Source organism: Pelecanus crispus, chromosome 8 (genome assembly GCF_030463565.1).
Source record: "Pelecanus crispus isolate bPelCri1 chromosome 8, bPelCri1.pri, whole genome shotgun sequence".
Classification (NCBI taxonomy): domain Eukaryota; kingdom Metazoa; phylum Chordata; class Aves; order Pelecaniformes; family Pelecanidae; genus Pelecanus; species Pelecanus crispus.
Window position 1 is genome coordinate 37,511,529 of NC_134650.1, and position 24,221 is coordinate 37,535,749.

Genomic DNA, 24,221 nt, shown 5'->3' on the forward strand with positions numbered 1-24,221 from the left:
TAAATGAGCATGGCATTGTGATTATTTCACTTTGCATGGGCAAATAGTTTTTACAAGCAGTACTTATGCAGTTAGCTTAGAAAGGCAGAAAAAGATAAGCTGGCTCTGAAAGATCTTGGTGTGTAATGTTTGAAAAACTAAATATTCAGATAATTTGGGAACCAGGCTCTATTGATTTTGCCTTCAGCAGGTTCCTGTGTTACTTATTAGAGCAGGGTTATTGCCTGTGCCACTAGTTGGGATGCTGCATCCTGTTGTAGGCAACTAAAGAGCAAGGATTATTTTACATGGTTTAATAAATGAAGTTTGTTAGTGTTTCTGCGATATTTACCCTTAAGGTTTTAATTTTCACATCAGTATTAGAAAATATGTGCATAAAGACTTTTGCTGGATAAATACATTTAGGATTTTGCTTTGTGCATAAAATAAGTACATTACTCAGTGTGATGAATTTTAGCTGCATTTTACATTAAGAAGAGGAAGGAGTCATTAAAAATAGGGTTACGGTACCTTAAGAAATAGGGTGGGTTGGTTGGTGGTGTTTTTTTTTTTTTTGAGCAATAGAAGCATTTTCAGTGCCCTTTATGTAGTGCTTAACAATTATACCGCTTGATAATTTGCTCATATGAAAAGGATGGAATTCCACAACTTTAATAAAAATGTAGGATTCGTTTTTTTAATATGAATCCTCTCCAACCAGGGGAAAAGCCTGTGTTTTAATTCCCCTTCTCCTCCCCTCCCCCCAAAAGCCAGTGGCACCCTCAGTAAGTATGAAAAGCCATAAAAGTTTGAGAACTATTTTAGCTTTCCAGTGATTTTCTATAATTAAGTGTTTTTTCAACACGTGCTCTAGCTGAGAGATGCCAAAAGCAGAGGATTGTTCAAAAGGTCCCCCCAGTGAATAGTATAAATTAAATATCTACTGTGTGAGTATGGCCTCACTGAGAATCTCAGACTCTTTACAGATCAAGGAATTTACTGGTATACTAACATTAAACAAAATCCTAAGATAGCAGCAGTGTTTAAATATGCACAAATAGATTCAGATCACTTGATCTTTAGCTATCTGTGCATATTTTAAAATTGAAGTCTGTATTTCAAGACAAATGGTTAAATGTAAGACGCGTTTGCAGAGGACTGGAAGTCCTTTGATTTCATTTGGAAATGGTAACAAGGGGTGCAGATGAGCCCTAATTAGGCACTTGTGTTGTGAAACTGCGTGAGATTTATTTCTAAGGCAGCTCTGTACTGTGCGAGGTCTGTACCTTTATCATTAGTGGTAATAGTTAGGGTCTGAACAAAGACAGGGTTGACATTCAGCCTGGATCTTCTGACCCTTTCATTTAAGTGAAGGAGTAGAGAGTGAACATGAGTTTACAGTGCTCTTTGGTAAGAAAAAAAAAATCTTTGTGTTGGCAGGCAGATGAGGCACCCACAGATCAGTAAACTTGTCGCTAAAATACTTGTAGGTACTTACATACTAAGTTGTTTTTAAAAGTTAGTTCTTTTATTTATGCTGTATGACATATTTACTGAAGATTGCCCACAACGGGCTCTTGTGGGAAACAAGAAAGCAACGTTTTCAGTCATGAAAGGATTCAATCACTCCTTGAAGGTGGTGCTGTAGTAAAAATGTTAATGCCCAATTTTGCATCGGCTGACACAGAAGTCCTAGGACAGAGTTGGTATTTGCTTCGTGTTCAGTGCAGATGTCCGTCCAGCCTCCGAAGAGAAAAGGATGTGGATTCATAATGGGGTGATGTATTTCTGTGCTATAGATGCAGGAAATGCTTAGGAGCTAACCAAGATGAAATACAGTAAATGGAGATGTTGTGATGACTTTGTGAAGCTGACCAGATGTATTAAGATTTTTTCAATCCCTTTCTATATAGCTCAGTTTTGGGTTTTTTGTTTTTTTGTTTTTTTTTTTTTTTACAAAGAATGTTGCTAATTGTATGTTCATCGAGTGGCGTAGCCAGGCATCTTGTGCAAAATACTGCTAAGAGAAAGGCAAGACCAGCTTTAGATTTCTAAGAAACATTGTCAAAGTAATGTGGGAGAAATGGGAATTCACTTTGCAATGCTGCATGTAAAGTGCTTGTTGGATGTAAGGAAGAGCCTGGATGCTTGGTAGCATGCTTGCAGAACAAAATACCAAGAAAATTAGATTATATTCAGAAATGTCTTCAACTATAATGTTTTGCATATGTTGCTTTACCCATAAGGGGGAGAATAGATGGACATGTTCTTAAACTTTTATAAAAGGGTTTTTTTTCCATTTGACATGTTTGCCGTCTATACCGATTTAACTGAAATCAGCTTTGAGACACACGTTTCATGCAGAATAAGCTGTGCTTTTCTTACAGAAGAGAATTGAGGAATTTTCTTTTGCTATGCTTGTCCTGTTCATTTTTAAGACATTTCAGTGTTTTCTGCTTTGTACGTCAGCTGAAGATTTTTGGACTCAATTCAGAAATTTCACTAATTTTCAAATATTTTTAGGGCACTAATCATTAGGTGGATTGTTGAATTTGTAGTTTCATATGCCATATTGTACGGTAATTTCTATCGCGTCTTGTCATGAAAGCGTGGGTCAGTTTATATATCTTCCTGTTTTCACTGCTTCCAGGTATTAATTGCTTTCAGTTTGAAAGCTTATGAGTTCTTTATGTCTAATATTAAGGCTTAACTGAAAATTATCCATTTATTTCACAATTACTGAAAATAAACCAGAAAATTGATCTTAGTTTGATATGAAATTTACTACATGTATAAACTAAATGCCTTAGGTACTGAGGAAGTCACTAATTTAGAGGTGTCTCGTTACTGAGACAAACTTGCAAAAACCCCTGAATCCCAATTCACAAATTGGTTATTCGTTTGTCAGGGGATATTTCACATCTAACACATAAGCCCGCGACCTTTAATTAGAATTTTGCAGTTTGTTTTATGCCCCTTGAGGCTGACACCTTGAAAATTTTTTTTCTTGATTTCTTATTGCTAATAAGCATCTTTCTCTTCCCCTCTGGTACTTTGAAGAAAATGATGCAAATACACTTAATTACAGTGGTGGCAATAATTTGTTAGCTGAATATGTGATCAGGCAGATGCAAAAATGATCTGATTAGATCTGTGATCACACTGGAAAGAAAGGTAACACACTGCTACATTTAAGAGAAACTGTTCTTTTTTGCCTTCCCTGTGCAGGAGGGAAGAAGCATGTCCCGTCTGTCTCTAACACGGTCCCCGGTTTCTCCTCTGGCTGCTCAAGGAATTCCTCTCCCAGCTCAACTCACCAAGTCAAATGCTCCCGTGCACATCGATGTAGGAGGACACATGTACACCAGCAGCCTGGCTACCTTGACAAAGTACCCAGACTCCAGGTAAGACCCTGGTGTTTCCAGGCTCACCGCCCGTTTCTGTTCATTGCATGGAAAGAGGCATGTACCTGTGAGGAATATTTCAATGTGAAATACAATTTATTATATATTCACCAGTTATGAATAATTCAGTTTCCGATTTATACAGGAACTTCACTGGGGTTCTACAGAAAAAAAAAAAAAGCCTGTAAAATTTATGTATTATTTAGAGAGTCTATTCATTTTCTCTCTCAATGTCTTCTGCACTCTGCCGATACATTTGAAGCACCTGTTGGTGTGCTGCCCTAGATTATTTCCGACTGTACCAAGCAACTTCTTTCCTTCAGATTTAGGGAAAAAAAAAAATCCTTTTTTTCTTCCTTAAGAAAACAGAACAGCTCTGTTACGCTGGGAGTACTGGATGCATCTGTCGGCCAGCCAGCACCCTAACCTCAGTGGTAGCTGTGTGCCTCAGTGTCTGCAGTCATTTCCTTTGGGCAGTGGCCGGCTGACCTGCGCTGTCTGCTCGCAGCTGCAGATCGGATTGAATCTTTGCACGCTTAAAGGTAGCTGATTGGCGCTGGAGAGGTTGGTGACATGTCTGGCAAGATTTATTTAGATCTGGCCAGTATGATTGTGGAATAGACTCCAGATATGCCAAATTATGAGTAGATGTGGCACGGGAGTACATTTGTGTATATGCCATAGAGTCTCTTTAGGGCTCGCCCGGCTCCCAGTGCTGCGGGGTACCGGGCTCCGTGAAGGATGGGGATCCTGGGCAGCATCAGGTGACAGATGCTGTCACAGATGCTACCTGTGATGGTAGCGCGGAAGGGGCTGCTGTGTTAAGGGTTAATGCGCGGTCATTGGAGCAGTATGTTAAGACATACCTGATTTTGATTTACAGTTACGATCACTAAACCGATTCAGCTTTTTGTCACTCAGACTGCTTATTTTTCAGTAGGGTAAGCGCCTGATACGTAACCAGGAGAAGGTGTGGATGTGCAGTGTCAGGGTGCCCAGCAGCCTGGTTAAAGGAGGCACCGTTGTCTCAAAGGCAAACCAGAGGCCAGGTCAGCAGGTTTTGTTGCCAGAGGTTTTGCTACCTGCATGGCCAGTATTTCCATAAGGAATAGATTTATTTTTTTGGTATGACCACCAGTGTAAAACTCTAGTTTCATGTGAAGATTTTTCCTTTAAAAGAACTAGGGATTTTTGCACAGATTTGGCAGGTTCCCAAGCAATAAATGACATTTATGGAGGCACCTTGAAATGCCTCTGATGTCATAAAGCATATGGCTCTGATTTCATTCCAAGGAAAGGGAGCTGCTGAAATTCTCTATGGAAAAGAAACAATTATTTAAAATACCTGTATTTTATGGTCAGGCCAAAACAATATGATTTTTCTGGACAGTGTCTGTTTAATGATGTCTGTGTGGTACTACTTTAATCGTAGAGAAGAAGTCTGTTCAGTGGAGAGAGATTTATAACAGAGAAGCAGACAAATGCTTCATAGTATAAAAAATATAGAGAATATTCAGCAGTTGTAATAGAGTAGCACATCTGTTTCCACATTTTAAAATATCGCCGCTGACACTGTTTTTAAAATACGCCCCATATCAGACTTACTTAATAAAAGCTTCAGTTATGGAAGCTTTGGGAGAATATACATAAATTGACAGATTTCATTTAAAGAAAATTGAGTACTGATCCAAACCCTTTTTTTTTCCTGTTTGATAAATAACAAAAGTGTATTTCTTCAGATTTCGTACTTTGTTTAAACTGAAAGTACAAAACTGTGACTGACCAGAGCTCATGTGCTGCCTGACGTTTTGCTGTGTACTGTCTTTGATCTGTATTGCTGTGTTATCTCATAAGGCTTGAATGCTTTTTCAGCTGCTCAAACTTCAGTTCTCACTGGAGTAAGAGCTTATAGGATGAGACCTGTAAATCACATATATTTTTATAGCAAAAGGTAACCCTTCACCAGCATCCCAAGTAGGACATACTGCTACATACATTGTGAAACTGGATGAAGGGTACACCTTAATTTATTATTTTTTCCTTTTTTAAAGTTTTTTTGAATTTGTTTTTCTGCAGTGCTGCATAGTAGACTTGGTTGGTTACCCCCCATTGAGTCTGGCCTGCTCTCATTGCTGGTTAAGGCAAAGTGCTTGCAGTTCTTTCAGCGGGGATGGTTGGAGCTCCTGATGGTGCTTTGCTGCCCTGGTGTGTATCTTCCATAAGGCACAGGCTGTCTTCGCAGTGGTCTGGCTGGGAGAGGAATCCCGGGTCTCTCACAGGTGCAGGAGGGAGGTAGCTTTTCCGAGTAAGACATCTGGAAATAATGCCAGAACACTGTTAGCTCACGCTCAGAGATAACGTGCATGGCCGCATCTAGAGGCATGGCCATACTCATCTGCACGCAGAGCTTGCTGGGTTATTTTGGACAGCGTATTAAACTCTTGGTTTGAGCTTGAGTTTAAAAGCTTCAAATCTAAGAAATCGAGCAAATTTGTAGGTTGTATTTCAGCAAAAGATAGAAGCATATGCTGAAATGCTTTGCTAAGTCTTAGCTCCAGTCACATAAAATAGTTTGCTTTCAATAAAATTGAAAGCTGTGGGAATAAACTTCCTGTCTATCTGTTTTTCTATCTATCTATCTATCTATCTATCTATCTATCTATTTCTTTCTCTGTGCTCCAAAATCCTAAGTAGGCTTTTAGCTTGTAGTATATAATGTACAGGTTTGTTTAAGGACACATACGGATTGTGAGCATGTGTATAAATACGATCGGGGTATACGTACACAGACGCATTACACGCTAATGGAAGACAGAAAAAACTACATCATCAAATCGTGTTTATCCTTCCGTAGTATTTTGAGGGGGCGCAATCCTGTTAGGTCCTGATGAAACTCAGTTCATGTTGACTTCAGTGGGAGGGAGGAAAGAGCTCCCAGCAGCTTGCCAGAGGCCCAGCAGGAGCAAGTATAGGTATGACCAGTTCCTGCCTATACCTGCTCTCCAGTCACCCCTCTGGTATGATACAAATTACACCTGACAGCAGGCAGCGTGATACATTTCTTATTGTAATTTGTTAGGATTGACTGTGCTCAGCCCACTCGGCTGGCTCTGCTTGGCTGTTCCCAGGTTACGTGGTTGGCACTAGTTCAGGGAGATGAAGGACCCGATTCTGCAAGTCTTACTCACATGAGTGAATGGCTGGTGATGTGAAGTCAAGAGGCCGAATCTTGCATTTCAGTCATCCCAGAGTTGTTTCAGAGCAACTTTGACACAAAGTCTTTGATGTTGTTTGTATTAGTGCAGCTGCTGTGAGAAGAGCATTTGTCCGTTGATTAAATTTGCATAAGTAAGGGGTGCCAGATTAGGCATTAAAGGGGGTAGACGCCCTCTTTCCAGTAAATTTTTATGGGCTACATAAATTCTCTCATCTAAAAAGGAGCAAACCTGAGCAGCGCACAACTGGTGTGATAAAGAAGAGGGTTAAACAGCCATTATCAAAGATGGTTTCTAAACCACTCACGCTCACCTTATGCAGTACTCTTACACACCTTTCCAGTTGGCTTTTTGAATGAAACACCATACAAGAAAGAAAGTTGGCCTTTCAGAGGGTGAAAGGCAAGGAAAATGAGAAACATACAAAAGAAATTGTGATCAACAACAGGACAATGATGGTGGTCACAAAAATTGTCTCAGAAATAATAGTATTAATCCCTCTTCCTATAGCTATGTGAGGCTGCTTTCTGTGCATACCCAAAATTGCCATTAAAGTTAACAAGCTTTAGAGGTACAAGGAGGCTGATGTTGTCTTACCTGGATCTGAGGCTCAATTTCAATAGTTTATTTTCTGCAAGTTCTCCCACCAAAACTCCCAGCTCTGGTAGTTCTGAGTTACAGGTAGAAAGAAAAAAACCCTGTTGAATTCAGTCTAGTGACTCTTACCATCAACATCTTATTTCTAAAGTAATTGGCTAAGTAGACAAATTATTCATCTTTGAGAGCATTTCCTCTAGAAATTCCATTCATGTTTTCACCCAGAGGACCTCTAAAGCAGCCCCTTCACACATTGACACTTGAATATGGATTTATATGACAGATTGTAAAGGCTGCAAAAGCTCTAGCACATCTATAAAGTGAGTTGCAAATTGTATTTATCCAAGGGAGTGAGAAAATTCTTACATTTAAAAAACAGCCCCACACCAAAAATCCAAGCTCCTAATGTGCAGTCAGGAATACCCGAAGATGATGCCAGATCCTCCAGTCTTACTCCCACTGAACTCAGTGGCAGACGTCTTATTGACTTCAAGTGGAAAAGAAGTAGAAGTTTCCAAATCCCTGTATAGCACAGCAAGCCCCAGCTTCTCGATTTCACTGGAAATGTTGATATCACTTTCAATTTCTGTTAGAAGGCAAAACAAGATTTTTCATCAGAAGCCTGTCCTTTTCGCAGACCTGAATAGTGTGTTTAGCTCAGAGACTTGCTGTGAACTCTTTGTGAGTTGTTCTGCTATAAAAGGTAAATATGTTTACCTTACATTCTTGGTTAATTAGTATTTGTTATATAACCCTCTATTAAAGATAAGTACGTTCTTCTGTTCGAAATGTGTCTATAAAAGCTCATGCTTTCCATGGCATTAGTGGTGATAAAAGTGAGTAGGAATAATTTTAATTGAAGCAGTGAAATCTAGGTGGGAATGGTGTGGGTGCACAGACCCCAGGGAGCCTCCCCCTGACAGTGTGTAGCGCACCGTGTTTGGGACCTCTCCGCTCCCGGCCTTCCCTCCTCAGGAAAACGGAGCTTTTTGCTCCTGCGGCCCAAAGTATGCTGAGCCAGTGCTGACATAGTGCACATCCTGATCTCGGCTTTTGGGGCACCTGAGCTTTACCACCCCCTTCTCTGGAGGCTCTGTCCGCCAAAGAAAACCAGCACAGGCTTTATTAACTGTTTCAGAAACAAGACATAGTAGAGTTTTCCAGGCATATCCCTGCCTCACTCTCCTCTGAACCCATGGACTTTTCTGGTGATTTGCAAAGGAGTCCCGTAAAGCACGTGTCTTCTCCTCTGAATGTTTCTTGTCAAAACAAACTGTCATTCTTTTACAGACCCACCCTCAGACAAGCTCTCCTACTAAGCATGACCTTCTGATTCTAGCTACTCTGTGGGTATCTGTGGTTTTTAATTCCCCTACCTTTTCCTCCAGCACTTCCATCTCCCTGGCTGCTGGAGCTCAGCACTGTCACCTGAGACCTTCTGCTTTCCCCACCGTTTTCCGCAGCCACACCAAGCTGGACTGAGTTCAGGGGAATGCTCTTCTCCAAGTTTTGGGACCCCTCTGTTGTCCCTGGCAGCCTGACAGAACATGATTGCTGGCCCCATACAGCCAGATACAGTGGTTTCTTAAGCTCAAACACACCTGCTACCGAGATCTACAAGACAGATTTTCCACATCATCCTTTATACTAAGGGCTCCGTACTGGGTCCTGCTCTGCACTTCTTGGGAGGGAGCAGGGAAATTCTTAATTTGGATACATTTAGGATATATAATTCTCTAGACTTAGCATACCTGAGTACATCTCCTGTTCATGTAGGATCAATGCAGTATCCCTCTTACAATAACTTATTTGCTAATTTCCCATCAGATCTGTGTATTATTGATGTTGCCTGAAAAGAATGTCCAATTAGCAAATTTTGTCGCTTACCCCATGCTGGCAGTTAGGGTGTAAATCAGTCCTTAAACAAGGCCTGTACTCCGGACAGATTAAGTGGAGTGAGGACCAGATTTGTTCATAACCAGAGATTGATGGTGGCTGCAAAAGCACGGCACAGTCGAGGGCAGGATCCTGGTGTGGAGCAGAAGCGGCGTCAGCTCTCCTGGGCCAGCACAGCCTCCCGCTGCAGCAGTCCCGCACCACTGCGGCATCCGTAGCGTTCATCCTGACTGAGGTGTCTCCCAAACCTCTCCATGCTGCTGCCATTCCATGCTGCTCACCCACTCAGCATCTGTATAGCGTCTTGTCCCTTTCGGTCCCTCTCTCATCCCTGCACACGCACTAAATGACTCTGTTTTAAGCACAGTGAAGGACATAGGCAAGCATGCTGCCATGGCACATTTCACCCTTCATAAGGTACCACTCTTCCCACCAAGGTCAGTTGTTGAGCGCCCTGTTTGTGGGGTGAAACCAGGCTCTGACACTCGCAGGCTATGAACTGTTGTATATTACCCAAAAGGCAAAGAGTTTCTGAGTTGGAGCCAGCAGCCCACGTTCAGGCAAAGCACTACAAAATGCACCTGCATGTGAGCTGCAACACAGGGCTCATTAATTTTAATAGGTATTGTGAACTTAAACCGTACACAGACTTTAAGGCAAAACACCTGAAGAGGCAGAAGCAAGTGCTTTTCCTGCACGTTACAAATGCTCAGAGATGCAGGTTATGGGCACAGTGCATGAGCACTGTGCACAGGTAACGACACTGCACGCCAGCGTGGCAGCTCTGCAGAGAGGGGTGAGCCTGCCAGGGCTCCCCAGGGCTCTGCCGTTGTTGAAGGCGGTCAGGTGTATGCTGCAGATGAGAACAAGTAAAGGAGACGAAAACCAGAGGTTTTGGTTATATGCAGTGCCTTTTCTGAATTAGCGTAAGAATTTTCATGGAGATTAAAATCATTTTTTATTTCATTTCGTGCACCTGCAATTTAGAGATAAGTCTTTTGAGTTTTTCTTACTTGGTTGTTGACTGGGCAAATCTCTCTTTGGTTTCCAAGGGAATTTTGACCAGCAGAACCCTTAAGGAAAAAACCCTTAAAAAGGACCTTTCCCCTTTCCCATCTTCTGTCTCCCCCCCGTCTGCCTGCGGATGTTGCATTTACTAGAGCGGGAGCTGGAGCAAGCGAAGCAACTCTCATTGCCAGGCTGCCAAATGAAGATAGTGCAAAATGAACCAGTCTTTCCCCATCTGCAAAGCCAAGTATCGCTGTTTTGCACGGGTCCTGCGCGGCTGAGGTCACACAAGTCCATGCAGCGCTTTGATAAGTTCTGGGAAAGGTGTGAAGCGTTCGTTCCTATGGGCAGACGTGCGTCGCTGCTGGGACGCATCCAGCGCAGCTCCCGGGCAGAGCACGGTGCGGGGAGGCGAGGAACTGTTTGCTCTAGCAGACAGGGTGGCCAGAGCTGCTGCGGCGGGAGTCGCACCCGTCCCAGGTCTGTGAGCACCAGGGCATGACTTGCGCCAGAGGAGGGGCGCACGGCTTGGCCTCTGTGGAAAATAGAAATACTCTGTAACGGGGATGTAATTACAGCTGGGAACAATGATGTTGGATACCCCCCATCTCTAGCTTTCACTAATGGGAAAAAGTCCTGGATTCAGGGTCTGGGGGAGCCCATGGAAGCACACCATGATAGCAGATTTCCCCACGTTATCCAGGGCTGCTGTTGCACAGCTGGAGTGGTAGCGTCGGTGGTAAAGGAGAATAGTCCCTGTAACCCTGACCCTTCACTCCAGTGACTTGGGGAGACAGGAGGGAAGAAATTTATATGGAAACTGATTCTTCAGACCTGTCTGTGTCTGCCTCTCCAGGATCTCCTACTAACTGGCATGTAGGGAGCCACAACAGAGCTGAGCTGTCTGCTGCGATAAAGGTGTTTACTCCGTGCCGGACTTCATAACCGCTGCCTTGCCCAGCACAGCCGCTGCCTGGGGACTGCCCACAGGCTCTGGAGAAGAAAGCAGAGTTTACCCTTTGGGAGTACAAATCTTACTGTAATTGGGTGCTGAGATTAAGCCTTGTCGATGAATGAATTATTTGTGTGTTTACTTGGAATATTTGATGAAACGTACAAGAAAGTACTGCCTAGCTAGTCTCTGATGAATACTTTTTCAGAAATTATTGTTTCTCTGTATACATTTACAGCCTGGGCTGTGTGGAGTTCTAGGCATAATTACGGCATCTAGGAAGGGGAGACCAAGCTAGTCACGGAGAGGAGAAGATAGCAAATCAACACTCATCTGATTTACAGAAATAAAATTGTGGTTGTGGTGCTATGCCTGGCACAGGCTGTTCAAAAAAACCCTGAATCTGAGAAAATTGCACATGCCTATCCAGACACTAGCTTATTCGGCTTGGCTAGTCAAAAGGAAAAACAGGCATCTCTGTGTAGCTTGTGCAGGCTGGCTGTGGTCAGGAGGGATGTCTCTTACGACCTCCAAGAGGAGTCCAGAAGATGAATGTTGAACAGTACCTCCGGTACCTTCAGTGCAAAACCCAGCTGACCTTACCTACTTTTCTGCTCTTCCCTTTCTTCTTCTGCCATGATAACATGACTATAGCAGAGTTATAGTTAGCATATTAGTAATTCCCACCCTTCCTGCTTACAACAGGTTGAAAAGTAGTCTGATTTATTAAAACTCACAAATAGAAGCCATCAGACAAGGAGACCAAAAATTCAACAACTTTTTTTGTTTGTTTAGCACTCTATAGCAGTTTCTGAAGTTAGTTGGTCAAGTACTTCGCTATTTCTTTCATTGCTACTTTTGCTTACTGCTCACCTGACAGGGCACTTCAGTGCCAGCAGCATAATTTCAGTATTTTTCAGCAGTCCTTTTCAGGGCAGCAACATGAAAAGCATTAGCAGCCTATTTTGAGAAACCACTCCCATAGGATACTGCAGAAGCAGCCTGTCTCCTCCTTTTATGTGCTGCTGGTGGAGGCTGTTTCCTGCCGATGAGCATGGTGTAAAGTGATGCATCTGTGCTCAGGTTCGCAGGTGTAGCAGCTTTACACTTAAAGCAAAGGGGAATCTCCTTTACTGATTGCTGCGTCATGTGCTGTGCATCCAGCTCCCTCATCACATGGAGAGGAGTTATATAGAGATGTGGATTTGGTAGCTTTGTACTGGAAATCGTGTCCTGAGGTCACAGCTAACCACCGTACCAGTGAAGCAGATGAGGCGTTAACCTCTTCATATTTGGTCTTTGAATACACGTCACTGGTGTTTGTCCTTTGATTTATAAACTTTTGATTTATAAAGACCCTGCAATGGCAAGTAGCCCTGGTCTGCTTAGGCGGATATTTCATGAACTACTTAGGAATTTTATAAAACAGACTCCCTAGATTATGAAGCAAGGGGGTATCTGTTTTGAAAGGAACATGTTATGAAATGAATTTGTCTCTAGGCCTAACTTAATTATTTTAATGTTCCCACTGGTGGTTGTCGTAGGTGTCGTTCTGTGTATATATTGTGACCTACATGCTTGTGATCATTTATGAAAGCTAAGATTTAAAAATATGTTGGACCTTATTAATTCCTTGCCTACTTTCACTGAAATAAATGGAGGTGCTTTGGATATTAGTACATTGGACCAAATATCCCTTCCAGTGAAGTCAGTGAGAGTTTTACCGTAAGCTTAAATGGAAACAAAATAAACGCTGTTCTTTCAGAAAACTGCCCTAATAATAAATCTGGCCAAAATAATGCCTAGTGTAACCCTGTTGACCTCTGTGGAGTTACACCAGGGATGTATATGTGTATACATGTGTGTATACATGTGATGTGATGTGTGAAGAGGAGTTAGGAGAACCTCAGCATTGTAGTAAGATGCTTCTGCTGGGTATCCACAGTACTTGGTCTCAAAAACATCTGAAGGTGTAAAACCAACAAATGAAGACAAAGCATCGTGCACTTCCGGGTGCGTGTGCATACCTTTCCTGGTCAGACAGCCTTCCCAAAGACATGACTCCTCTGGCTTTGAAGGAGTTACTCCAAATCTGTACCTGTATAACTGAAATCAGAATTAATCTATTCATGAGTCAATAGAATCTTTAAGAACAAAGTGCATATTTAAATAGAAGAAATATCCAGGCATGCAAACACAGGATTCATATGTGAAAGCGTAAGGGAGGCTAGATCTCTGGAGCACAGGGTAACAAGATGGTGTGGAAGATGCCGGGCTGTAGCTGACACGGGTTGTGCTCCATGCTGCTGCTAGCCACACCATTGACTCTGCCAAGTTTCTCTGTTACATTGAATGTAAGAAACTGATGAGTATACCTGGTCCTTGTAGCACATCAGCTTGCTCCCCTGTGCTGTACTGACATTAAATGCGTAATCTGGTGACTGAAATAGGTAAGTACTGTCAATCACTCTCATCCCTGGTATAATTCCATTGATACAGAGTTGCACCAGGTTGGTGGCTCTCCTAACCCAGTTTGATAGCTGGGAGAAGCTGCAGAGCTGGAATTAAACTCCAGAGTTACAAACTCATATCTCTGGGCTCTGTCCACCAAACTGCCTACTCCTTCACCTCATCTGCTGTGATTAGCATGTACTTAAATTTTTTTATATATTTGCATACGTGCACGATTGTATTCCTTATTGATGCAGTCACTGTGACGACTGCCTGCCTGTCAGAGCTGGGCACCAGGACAGGCTGAGCAGAGGTATTCTGGTGTTCACCTGTACTGTGCTGATTTCACTCTACTGCAGTATGGTATGCATTCAAAGGCTAAAATTGCTGCTTTTTTGTCTGCTGAGGACCACATAAGGCAAAACCTGAAAGGAGTCCTGCATGTGGATGCTGGGAAGCTATTACGCAGCATTTGCACCGTTACTCTTGGTCAGACTCAGAAGGGATCAGTTGGCAAGCGTTGGAAACAGATTTGCACCGTAAAGCTGAAACACTGAAGGAATCCCAGTGCAAAGGGCAGGCTCCCGTTACGCCTCTCTCCTAATGGAGTGCAGATGCTACCAGTGCTGCAGGTAATCCATTTAGATCTGGTAGATGCTTTTGCAGCAGCAAATCTCTGTCTCTTGAGAAAGCAGACAGTGAAAACCAGGGACTCTTTTTAACCTCTTTGGTGTCATACTGTGTTACGCCAACAAGTTGTACGAGTGCGATTTACACCAAAGGCTGCAGCTTTGGCATTTTGGGAATGTGGTGTGCCTTCCAGGAGACCGCTGCCTAAATTCTGCCGTTGCAAAACTTGCATACAGTTTCACAGACAGATTTGGCTAGTGGAACTCCATGGGAGCCAGTAGATGACAACAGAGAAACTGGGTCCTCTGCTTGTGTTGGGGTTGTCTGGAAGGGAATGAGGGCTGAATCTGGGCCAGTAGTACTTAACACTGCTGTTGCATGAGGAAGAAAATTCAGTGACCACGTTTTAATCTTACAGAGGGGAAAAAAAAAAATGGCGAATGGATTTGTAACTAGTTCCAAACATATTTCCTCTTCTGTTCACATCCACTTATATTCTGTTTGCAGATGCGAGGGTTAAAGCGGGGACCTGCTTCTGCTTTCAATTAAATCAAAGGATGTTTTGGCCTTGACTTCACTGGGACCACAATCAAACCCATGACCGTAGTATTGTATTTAAGAATGAATTTCTTGCAGTCACATAAAAAAGCCAGGTTCAGCTTTCAGTATCTCATCAGAATCCAATAGTTAATGGTTTTCTTATTATGTTAAAGTTTTTGCCAAGCTTAATTCTGTAGGGCAAGTGCCCCCTGTGCAGCAGGTGTATTGCTGTTTCCTACCCAGATGCAGGTTCCCTCTCTGTAGCCCATAGACAGGGACTCCCCCTTTTTTCATGAATGTGGCCGAGGAGCTGGGCTCTTCCCAGTGGTCATGTCGGTGGGTCGCTTCCTCTGTCTGTGCTCTCCGGCTGCAGTAACGAAAAAAATCTACTGGAAATTCCTATTCGCTTCTGCCTTTCATCTGCCAATGGCTTGGGCTCACTGGCAAATACTATTACACAAGTCTTCCTGCTTGGTGTGGATATATGGGCTTTGGTGCTTGTTTTCCCTTCAAAATAGCTTTTTAACAGATCAGTCTTGATGTATTCAGTTTCTTTAACTGAACAGCCAGGAAAAATATGTTGGGTACAGGTTAATCAAATGTAAGAATAAACAGCAGCATCATTCATTCATCATTTTAAGTGCGATAACAAAAATACGGGTAGAGAGAACTGGATGCAACTTCCCAATGACATACATGCTTGTAGAGAATTATAACCAGTTACGGTCTGCTTGTAACTCCCCGCAGTGTCTTCGTGCCAGAGCAAGCGGTGGTGTGAGCTGTGCTGGAAGTGTACAGTAGTATAATTGCAGCAGTGTTACATTCTGGGACTGGGCAAAATTGGTGTAGTTTACTCACTGGAGGACAGGAGGATGGGCTGCAGGAAAAACAAATAGAGGAAGATTGTATGATAAGCCATTTTTTTCCATATTATTCTCAGCAACAGAAGAGCTTTATCAGCGAATTGGCATACCAGCCAACTGCCCAAGCAGCGTGGGCAGTTTCTTTTAAGCAGAAAGCTAATTTATCCCTACCCAGAGAGGCTGGTATCATTCCTGTTCACAGCAGTGGATGTCCCGATGCAGTGGAGGCAGGTGTGGGCACTGAGGGTAGCCCGGTGTTCCTGCTCATCCCAGACAGTGCAGTGCTGCAGAGTCCCGGGCAGCCCATGCCTGAGAACTTTTTCCTGTGGATTTGGAAATAAATAAAAGAATCATAGGAAAAAGCTGCTCAGCTTTCCCATGCCTGGGGTCAGAAGTAGAGGGCTATGGCTCGAGCAGATTAAATATTCTAGCTGTTTGCACGAGCGGCAGGTACCAAGGTGCATGTGTTAGCTGTCACCATTTACGCTTTATTGTGTAAGGGTTGTGCAGCCCTTGAGCATCCGTCCCTCTTTCTCCTGCTGTGTACTGAAACGTGCTGGTTTCACAGCACCCACACATGCAAAGGATGCGGAGGGCCAGACTTGCGCCCTGAAAGGTAAATGAGTTACATTTGAAATTTTCCCTGCCTTCACCGAGTCCCAATGGGAGTTTCACTCTTGACTTCAATGAGCGAGGATTTAGCCCATTTATATTAAAATAAAACTAGTATCTGCATGTTTTCCAACCTCCCAGCATGCCCAGTTGTACAAGGGTGGTGTTAATGGAAGTAATGTCCAAATCTAGTCAGATTTGAAAAATCTTAGTAAAAATACTGAGTTAGCTCCCACTTGAAGTTACAGCAAGTAGGTGAGGAGCAAGAGAGCTGGCATTTGGTGCAGCCCTGTTCTCATCAGGGCCCTCATAGCACCTTGATTTCGGGGGAAGGGATGGTTAAAGGAATAGCAAGAAAAGGCTTGTATAGGCAGGAATGTTTTATTTTAATTGTGCATCTTCTCATGTATTAACAACTTAATTCTGTTGAGTGCCCGCAACTCCCACAGAGTTTGAACCGAAATGCAGTTCTTGCAGGATTGGGACCTTTGGGAAACTAGGGAATGCTTTGGGAAACTAAGATGCTAGTTTAGGAGTTTGTTTTCAATTAAAGAATTTTTTGTTCCTGCATTGATTTTCATGGCCAAAATTTAGTGTAAATTCTCTGTTGAGAAAACACGAAAGGCAAAGAACCCTCGCAGGGCTCAAATCAGAGCAGCAGCGACAATGGCGTAATAAAAATAGGATACTTTTAGCAACATAAATTTGTATTACTATTTTTAATCTTCACCAACTATTTAGACACAAGTTCAGTTAGAATGGCATAAAGACACAGGAAGAGCAAAAGTAACCCGAACTTTATACTGGAAAAAAATGACAGTACTGAAAATAGAGCTAACATGTTGCTGTAACTTCAAATTTAAGTCCACAATTTAAAATGAAGAGAGGAATTCCCAAATAGATAGGTACTACCTGCAATGTATGAACTTCTGTACCTGGACTTGGCATATTTCACTGAGAGGATAATATTTAGCTCCTACTGCTAACAAGTTCTGTGTTTTGAGGGTTCGTATTATATTGTAATATTATTTGGTTACTTTTATTAAAAATACGCAAGTCAGCCAGACTCTGCCCTTCTCACTCTCCCCAAGTAGTTACTGCTTGTTAGGAGTAGGGGTGGCAGAACTGGCCTGTCTTGAACTACAGTCACTGCAACCTCTCCGCTTGCGCTGGGCTGCCGTGCGTCTGCACACCCGCTGTGGTCAGGGCCTCTGTGTTCTGGTCATGGTTACTCCGGAGCAGCTCAGCCAGGCCAAACGAGTGCAAACGGTTAAGCATCCAAAAATAATGGGAGGCTGTTTGTCACTGTCCCCGCTGCAAAGGATGAACAAGCCATGTCAGTGGCACACTGGAAACTTCTAATGGAGAAATGCAAATTGTACCTGTATTTGAAAGTTACACATTTTTTTCTTGTTAAGCACAGCAAATGTATTTCGTGACTGAAGATGTAAATAACTGTGGTGGGATGCTGATGTGTGTAGTGAATGAATGCTTTTCTGTCTGTATGTGTGTCTACTTATCCTGCCTATAAATGTGGTTATATGCCAAATGCAATGAAAGGATTCATAATACAGCAATTAACATACTAGAAACTGTTTGTTTAGTGAAGTCTTTTTATAGCTGTTAAAATAACACACTAAAATACACAAATGCTACTTTAATAAGGCAAAATAAAATCATTAGCCTGACGGAGGGCTGGATTCTGCCACCGTTACTCATGGCTGAGCAGTGCTTTGCTCCTGAGCTGTTGACTCCCTGCAAGATGTGTGGCAGGAGCCCAGCCCCAGGGAACAAACGTGCTGCTGGTAAGTTTGGGATGAGTGGCCGGTGCTGATGGGCCTAATCCCAGTATCCCAATGAAGTGAAGGGCTTAGGGTTAATACCCTTGTAAACCTGATGGGAATGAAAAGCCTGGAAAGGAAAGCTCATGGGAGCCTCAATTCCCTTAGTTGCTGGTCTGCTCCTTGTAGTTGTGTGACCACTCCTCCTCCTCCCTCAAGACCTGATGGGACACTTGGCCGCACGGATGCAGGACCAGCGTGGCTCTTGACTACGAGAGAATTTTATAATGCAGGAAAAGACGCTGGCTTCTCTAGCTGGGATTAGTATTTCCAATTTCTTGTCTTAACTGCTACTTTATGTATAGGCAATACTGTCTCTACAAATTAAAAAAATTGTCATGTATCAAGATCTAAAAATACCTATCTGTTTCCATGAAAATACATATCAAAGTCACCTGCCAAAGTGTCTTAAGTGTGGAGATAGGCTGTTAGCAACAGGCGGAAGAGAAGGAGCTGTAGGATCACTTATCCTTACCATGAATGCTTTGTGGTATTTCAAAAATAATAGGTAATTTCCACTTCAGTGGATTTTATTACCTCTTGCTTCAGTGGACTTTAATTGATAGTAACAGAGAAGTGAAAACATAATTGTCCATGCCTTTGTTTTAACTACAAAATCCATTACATATCTAATTTTGCTTTTTAGTGATGGTATAAACAGAAGAAAAAAAAAATCATTCCAGAACTTCCTAAGAATGATTCTGCATGGTAGATGATAATGTTCTTTCTGGATTATTGACTTTTAAAAATACATGTTGATACTATATAGACTAGCTCTGATCTATTGCAAAAAATAGATATTCTAGCCTGAACAGCAAAATATGAAGTATTAAATCTGGGTAATAGATCCTGCAGTTCCTTCAGATTCTTAATAGTTAATGAATGTAATATCCTTCAAAAGTACTACAAAGTGAGCATATGGCTCAAAAAACTCCTATGGCATTCCACGATCAGCGTTAGAAGGCAGGAAGAGAAGGTTATAGGAATTGGAGATGGATAAACTTGTTACTTTGTGAGTTACCTCCGCCATCCTTCTGCTGAGATCGACTGTACTACTTGATGCGCTTTTCTTGTTAAAAAGTGAGAGAGGGGTTTCGGGGTTACGGGCTTTAGTGTCTCCGTTTGGTTCTTGCAGGTCAGTTTTGTACTTGAATATCTGCGGTCGCTCACTTGTGCCATCAGGATTGAAGGGTCGGGGGCTGAGCGATGCCTGTACGGGGCCAGGCAGTGCCTGTAGGATGCTGGCGTCTGAGGCCGCCCTGCTGAAACGTGGGTGCTCACCCTGGTCTTGTAGGAGTGCTGGGAGGAGGAGTCGGTGGTGGGGGTGGCTCGAGCACACACGGAGCAGTGACCTGCCGAACGCTGCAGGCTTGATGCCTGCACTCCGTTTGGGACTGGAAGCTGCTCCTTGATCTGGGCTTACTTATGCCAGAAACCCCCTTTGGGGCACCTCTCTGTGCCTTCAGGCACACAAAGTGGCCCCAAAGCACACGTGGCTGCTCAGATTTCATCGTTTGCAGAGCAGGAGTTTATACCCCCAATTTAAGACACAGACTCTCCCCCCCCCCCCCCACTTTTTCCCATCACTGTACGAATAAAAGATTCAAAAGGTGCTTAAAACAAAATCCTCCCAGCTGAAACACCCTCCAAGCCAAGTGTACACCTGAAGCAATCTGAGGTGGTCAAGATGTTATCTTTGATTAAAATGGAAACTGTGGTAGAGCCGGAAGTGTGAAGCCCGCACAGAGTTTCCGCACCGTACCGCAGCCAGGACACGTGTGCGCAGACCTGCGCTGCAGCCCGTGCCTCTCCTTAGTGCTATTTTCCCGTAATGGGAGACGGGCTTAAAATCACCGGTCAGGTAGCAGCGTGTGAAGGTACGGTATAACCATACAACAGAGCTTTGTTTATGGACTTGCACGCTAATTATAGCTGAAGTTTTAAATTGAGGCAGATCAGAAAACCTACTGCAGCCAGATGCAACCTTTAGCCACGTTCCTCGCTGTACAGGGCGTGAGCGAGCATGTGTCCTGGCAGAGACGATGTTTTAATGTCTCTCCTCGTAACTCCCATCAGGCCAGAAGACAGAAGACACCTGTTTGCTGCTCGGCTGGGTTGTTCCTGTCCGACTCTGGCCAGCCCTCCCTGCTTTTCGGATGGGTTGAGTGTTATAACATACCGCCCTGGGGAAAGCAGATGCAGGTGCTTTCTCCATCACAGTTTGGTTTGCTGGGAACCTGTGCACAAACTCAATCAGTTTTACAGTAAAAATAATGGAAATATGAAAAACTACTGTAAAGATCCAGCAGCACCGTCCACTGCCCACGCCAGACCGTGCTGCTGCAGCTGGGATGTAGCAGTGCCAGCAGAGAGCCAGCTCCTGGCATGCTGGTGTGGGGTAGGGCACAGCCGTTCCAGTGGCTTCCCGCTTCTCTTTCCCAGTGGTTACTTTCTTGTGATGGGACAAGTAACAGGCTTACTTAGACCAGACACAGCTACACAGGCAGCAGTGCCAAACAGTGTAAGGCGCTCCAGTCTCTCAAGCACCTCTGCTCCAATTCACAGCATTTTTTCTCTTCCAAGCAGATAACAGTATCTATCGTACCCACCTTGAGCAAATATTTAAGAGATAAGCAGCGCTGTTTGTGCTCAGCAGCGATGACTGGACTCTGCTCGTACACCTGGGACGCTTCGCTAACATGTCCCATGGGGCAGTTTCAGGTCGTGCTCAGCGTCCCGGCTGTAAACAACCCTTTTCCTCCTCTCTGCAGCATTTCCCACAACTGCCACCTCCTCCTCCTCCAGCTCCCCAGCAAGGCCCGACAGCCAAGTACATCTGACAACAGCCATATAAAATGCAGGGAGAGCTGCAGAGCTCGCGTCGGCTTTGCTGTGCGCTGAGTGGAGCAGGAGCGTGCACGGAGGAGTGGCAGGTGCAGTGGAGGGCACCGAGGAGAGCACAGACCCACGTGCTTGCAGGACCCGCGGTCAGGCATTTCTCTCTTCTTCCCCTCTCCTCCCGTAACATTAGGAGAGGGACACATTTTAATGACAGTTTGCTGAAATGTGCACTCCCTGCTGATTTGACATTGGGCAGAAAAAGTGTCTACAGAATCAATTTTTAATAAGTGTAAACAACTAAATTATGAATGACAAAAATATCACTGAACAGTTAAATATTAATCACGTAATTACTTAAATTAATACTTTCAGTGCAATGTTGTGATAGAGAGCTTTACTTACGCGGCATCGCTGCGCTGGCTGGGCGGGTGCACGGGGGGGACGGGACCGCAGCGGCCGCCCCGGCGGTGGGGCTCGGAGCGGAGGGCTCTGCTGCTGCTTGCCACAACCCCAGCTGCTGGCTGTCCCACGGGTCCCACGATACCGGGCGCTCCTGTTAAAGCCGCTGGAACCAGATTTATTAAGAAAGAACTTCAGCTTCCTGTTCCAAAAGAGAGCCGTCAAGAAAATGGCTAAGCTGGCCCCAAACCAGAAAGCCACCCCCCCCCCCCCCCCAACTCTCCTGTCCCAGTGTGCTGTTAAACCCCAGCAGCGGGGGTGTGATGGGCAGAGCCGCGGCTGTGCTCCCTGACGATCTCGGGAAGACCCAGGGTGCTCCAGGGGGAGCTGGGCTGCAAAAAGCCCTGGCTGCTTCTGCGATGGAGTTGGGTGAGTTTATGAAAGAGATGGTGCGCTGCGAGGTTGGGGGCTGGAGCCACTGCCCTGCGGGCCCCCTCCGTGCTCCCATCTCAGCAGGCGCTGCAAGGACCTCGCATGGTGGAAAACTGGTTGCGAGTGTTGCAGGGGGGTGTGGGTAGCGGCAGCCGTCTGTAGGTACTTGCGCACAGCACGCGGCTTCCTCCCCTGCCCAAGAAACTAAGAAAAGAATTTACTGGCGCTCTTGTCCTTGTGGGTTGGCTGGCTGCATTGTTTGTTTTTAATCTAATAAAAGGAGATCTTAATATCATAGTAAAATCGGTACAAAGCTAGAAACTTGCCCCTTGGCGTTTTGGCGAAACATTATTGAAAATGTAAAAGCCTTTAGCAGAAACAACAGAAGCACAAAGAAATTGTAGAAATAGGATCAACAGGTTGTGTTCTGGATGTTGGGAGGAGCGGGGAAGAGCATCCAGCCAGGGCTCGAGGTGCCAGCGAGACAAGCTGAGCTGGAGGCCTGACGCCAGCCCCGTCGTGGCTCTGCTCCGCAGGGACATGATGGTGGCCGGGAGCCAGGGGCCGAGCCAGGGTCAGGGTGGGCAGCACTGCGGAGCGGCGGCTGCGTGGTAGGGAAGAGCACATTGCCGGGAGGGCAGGAGCAACTGAGAAGGAGAAACAGACATCTGGGAAGAGGCGTGCACTGGGAAGATGGTATGAGCATAGCAGGACCTGGCCAGGGAGGTGGAGGCAATGGAAAGGCAAGCTTGCCATCCTTAGGCTTGCAACTGCTTGGATTGGTCCTGGCTTGGTCTGCTCCCTGTCTGGAAATTCAATCTTGTACAGAAATTTTAAGAGTGTTTTTAAATTAGTAAGTGAAGCATCTCTTGCAAAAGGTGGGAACGCTGAAGAAGCAGTCATTGCTCAGACTCACCCATTGCTGTAGGATCCAAGTGCAGCTCGTTTTGCCTCGTCTGTGTTTTCCTGTGCCTTCCACCTCTTCACAAACATCGCGAGAAGCACCATTCCCGCGTGCCATAAGCAAGTGCCTCCTGAAAATACCATTACCCAACTTGTCTACCAGTACAGTACTGGTCACCATGACCACTTGTAAAAAAACCAACCATTTTCAGGGTGACCACTGCCTGATCTGAGAGCTGCAGCGCTCCCCACAACTTTAACTCACACCACATGGCGGGACACTGGAGGGAGCAGCTTCCTGAGGCTGCCAGCCAGACTGGTGCCTAATTTCTGATTGAACATCAACAAGTTCACACAGTGCAAAACCATTCCCATCCCCTTGCACTTGCTGACTTCCTGGCTGGCTGACAGCCTGTGCGCGCGTGTTTTGCTTCCACGCTTCTGCGCATGGCATTTTGTTCTGGCCGCCCAAGACCCGTTTGCTGAGCATATCGGGTCCCGGTGGCGCTTGCGGAGCTGCCCCTGGTTGCTGTGCTCTTTTTCCCTGGCTTCACATGTGATGAGTGTTGTGGTTTAACCCCGGTCGGCAACTAAGCACCAAACAGCCACTTGCTCACCCTCCGGTGGGATGGGGGAGAGAATTGGGGGGAAAAAAAAAAGTAAAACCCATGGGTTGAGATACAGGCAGTTTAATGGGACAACAGAGGAAGAGAAAATAATAGTAGTAATAATAATAGTAATAGTAGAATATGCAAAACAAGTGATGCACGATGCAACCGCTCACCTGGTGACCGATGCCCAGCCAGTCCCCAGGCAGCCATCGCTGCCCCCCAGCCAACCCCCCCCAGTTTCTATACTGAGCATGACACCATATGGTATGGAATAGCCCTATGGCCAGGTTGGGTCAGCTGGCCTGGCTGTGCCCCCTCCCAGCTTCTTGTGCACCTGGCAGAGCATGGGAAGCTGAAAAACTCCTTGACTTAGTGTAAGCACTACTTAGCAACAACTAAACCATCAGTGTGTTATCAGCATTCTCATCCTAAATCCAAGCCACAGCACTATGCCAGCTACTAGGAAGAAAATTAACTCTATCCCCACCAAAACCAGGACAATGAGTAACCGTGTCAGGTGAGTTTTCCTTTTGAAGCTGCCATTTGAGTTCACTTTGCGATCTCACAGTGTTGCATTTTCTGATGGAATTTCTACAGGTACGGTTTGTAGTGGCGAGAAGGGAGAAGCAGGAGTGCTTTCCGCATGCAGTGTTACAACATGTTGCAGTGAAGTTGGTTCTTGGAACATAGCAGCCCCCTAAAATGTCAAATAAATCCTTAAACTATTCATCACTGTTTTTGGGGTGGCAGTTAAGTCTTTCAACACTCTGCAAGTTTCTTTCCCCAGCAGTAATTTTGCTGGTGAAGAAATACAGCTCAGGGCACTCTACAAAGGCCTCAAAATTCATGTTTTGTTTTCATTACCAAAAAAATGCTTCGCTACATTAAAGACCAGCCCATTAAAATTTTGTACCCTGTCTTCCTGCGCCCTGTCATTGTTGGCAAACCTTCCCCCATACGCGCGGCAGAGCCGAACAGCAGCCGGCGTGTTGCTTTTGCAGACTTCACAGAGAAAGGGCAGCGAAGGGGAGGAGGTTTAAGCCACAG

General features: G+C 44.6%; 1 protein-coding gene across 1 annotated transcript in view; it reads left to right on the plus strand.

Annotated features, from left to right (window-relative positions):
- The first annotated feature begins 1,738 nt into the window (after positions 1-1,738).
- Positions 1,739-24,221, plus strand: part of KCTD15 (potassium channel tetramerization domain containing 15) — a 38,535-nt gene continuing 16,052 nt past the window's right edge. The window contains exons 1-2 of the mRNA XM_075715726.1: positions 1,739-1,756; positions 3,208-3,383. Coding sequence (XP_075571841.1) covers positions 1,739-1,756; positions 3,208-3,383 — 194 coding nt within the window. The remainder of the gene's footprint in view (positions 1,757-3,207; positions 3,384-24,221) is intronic.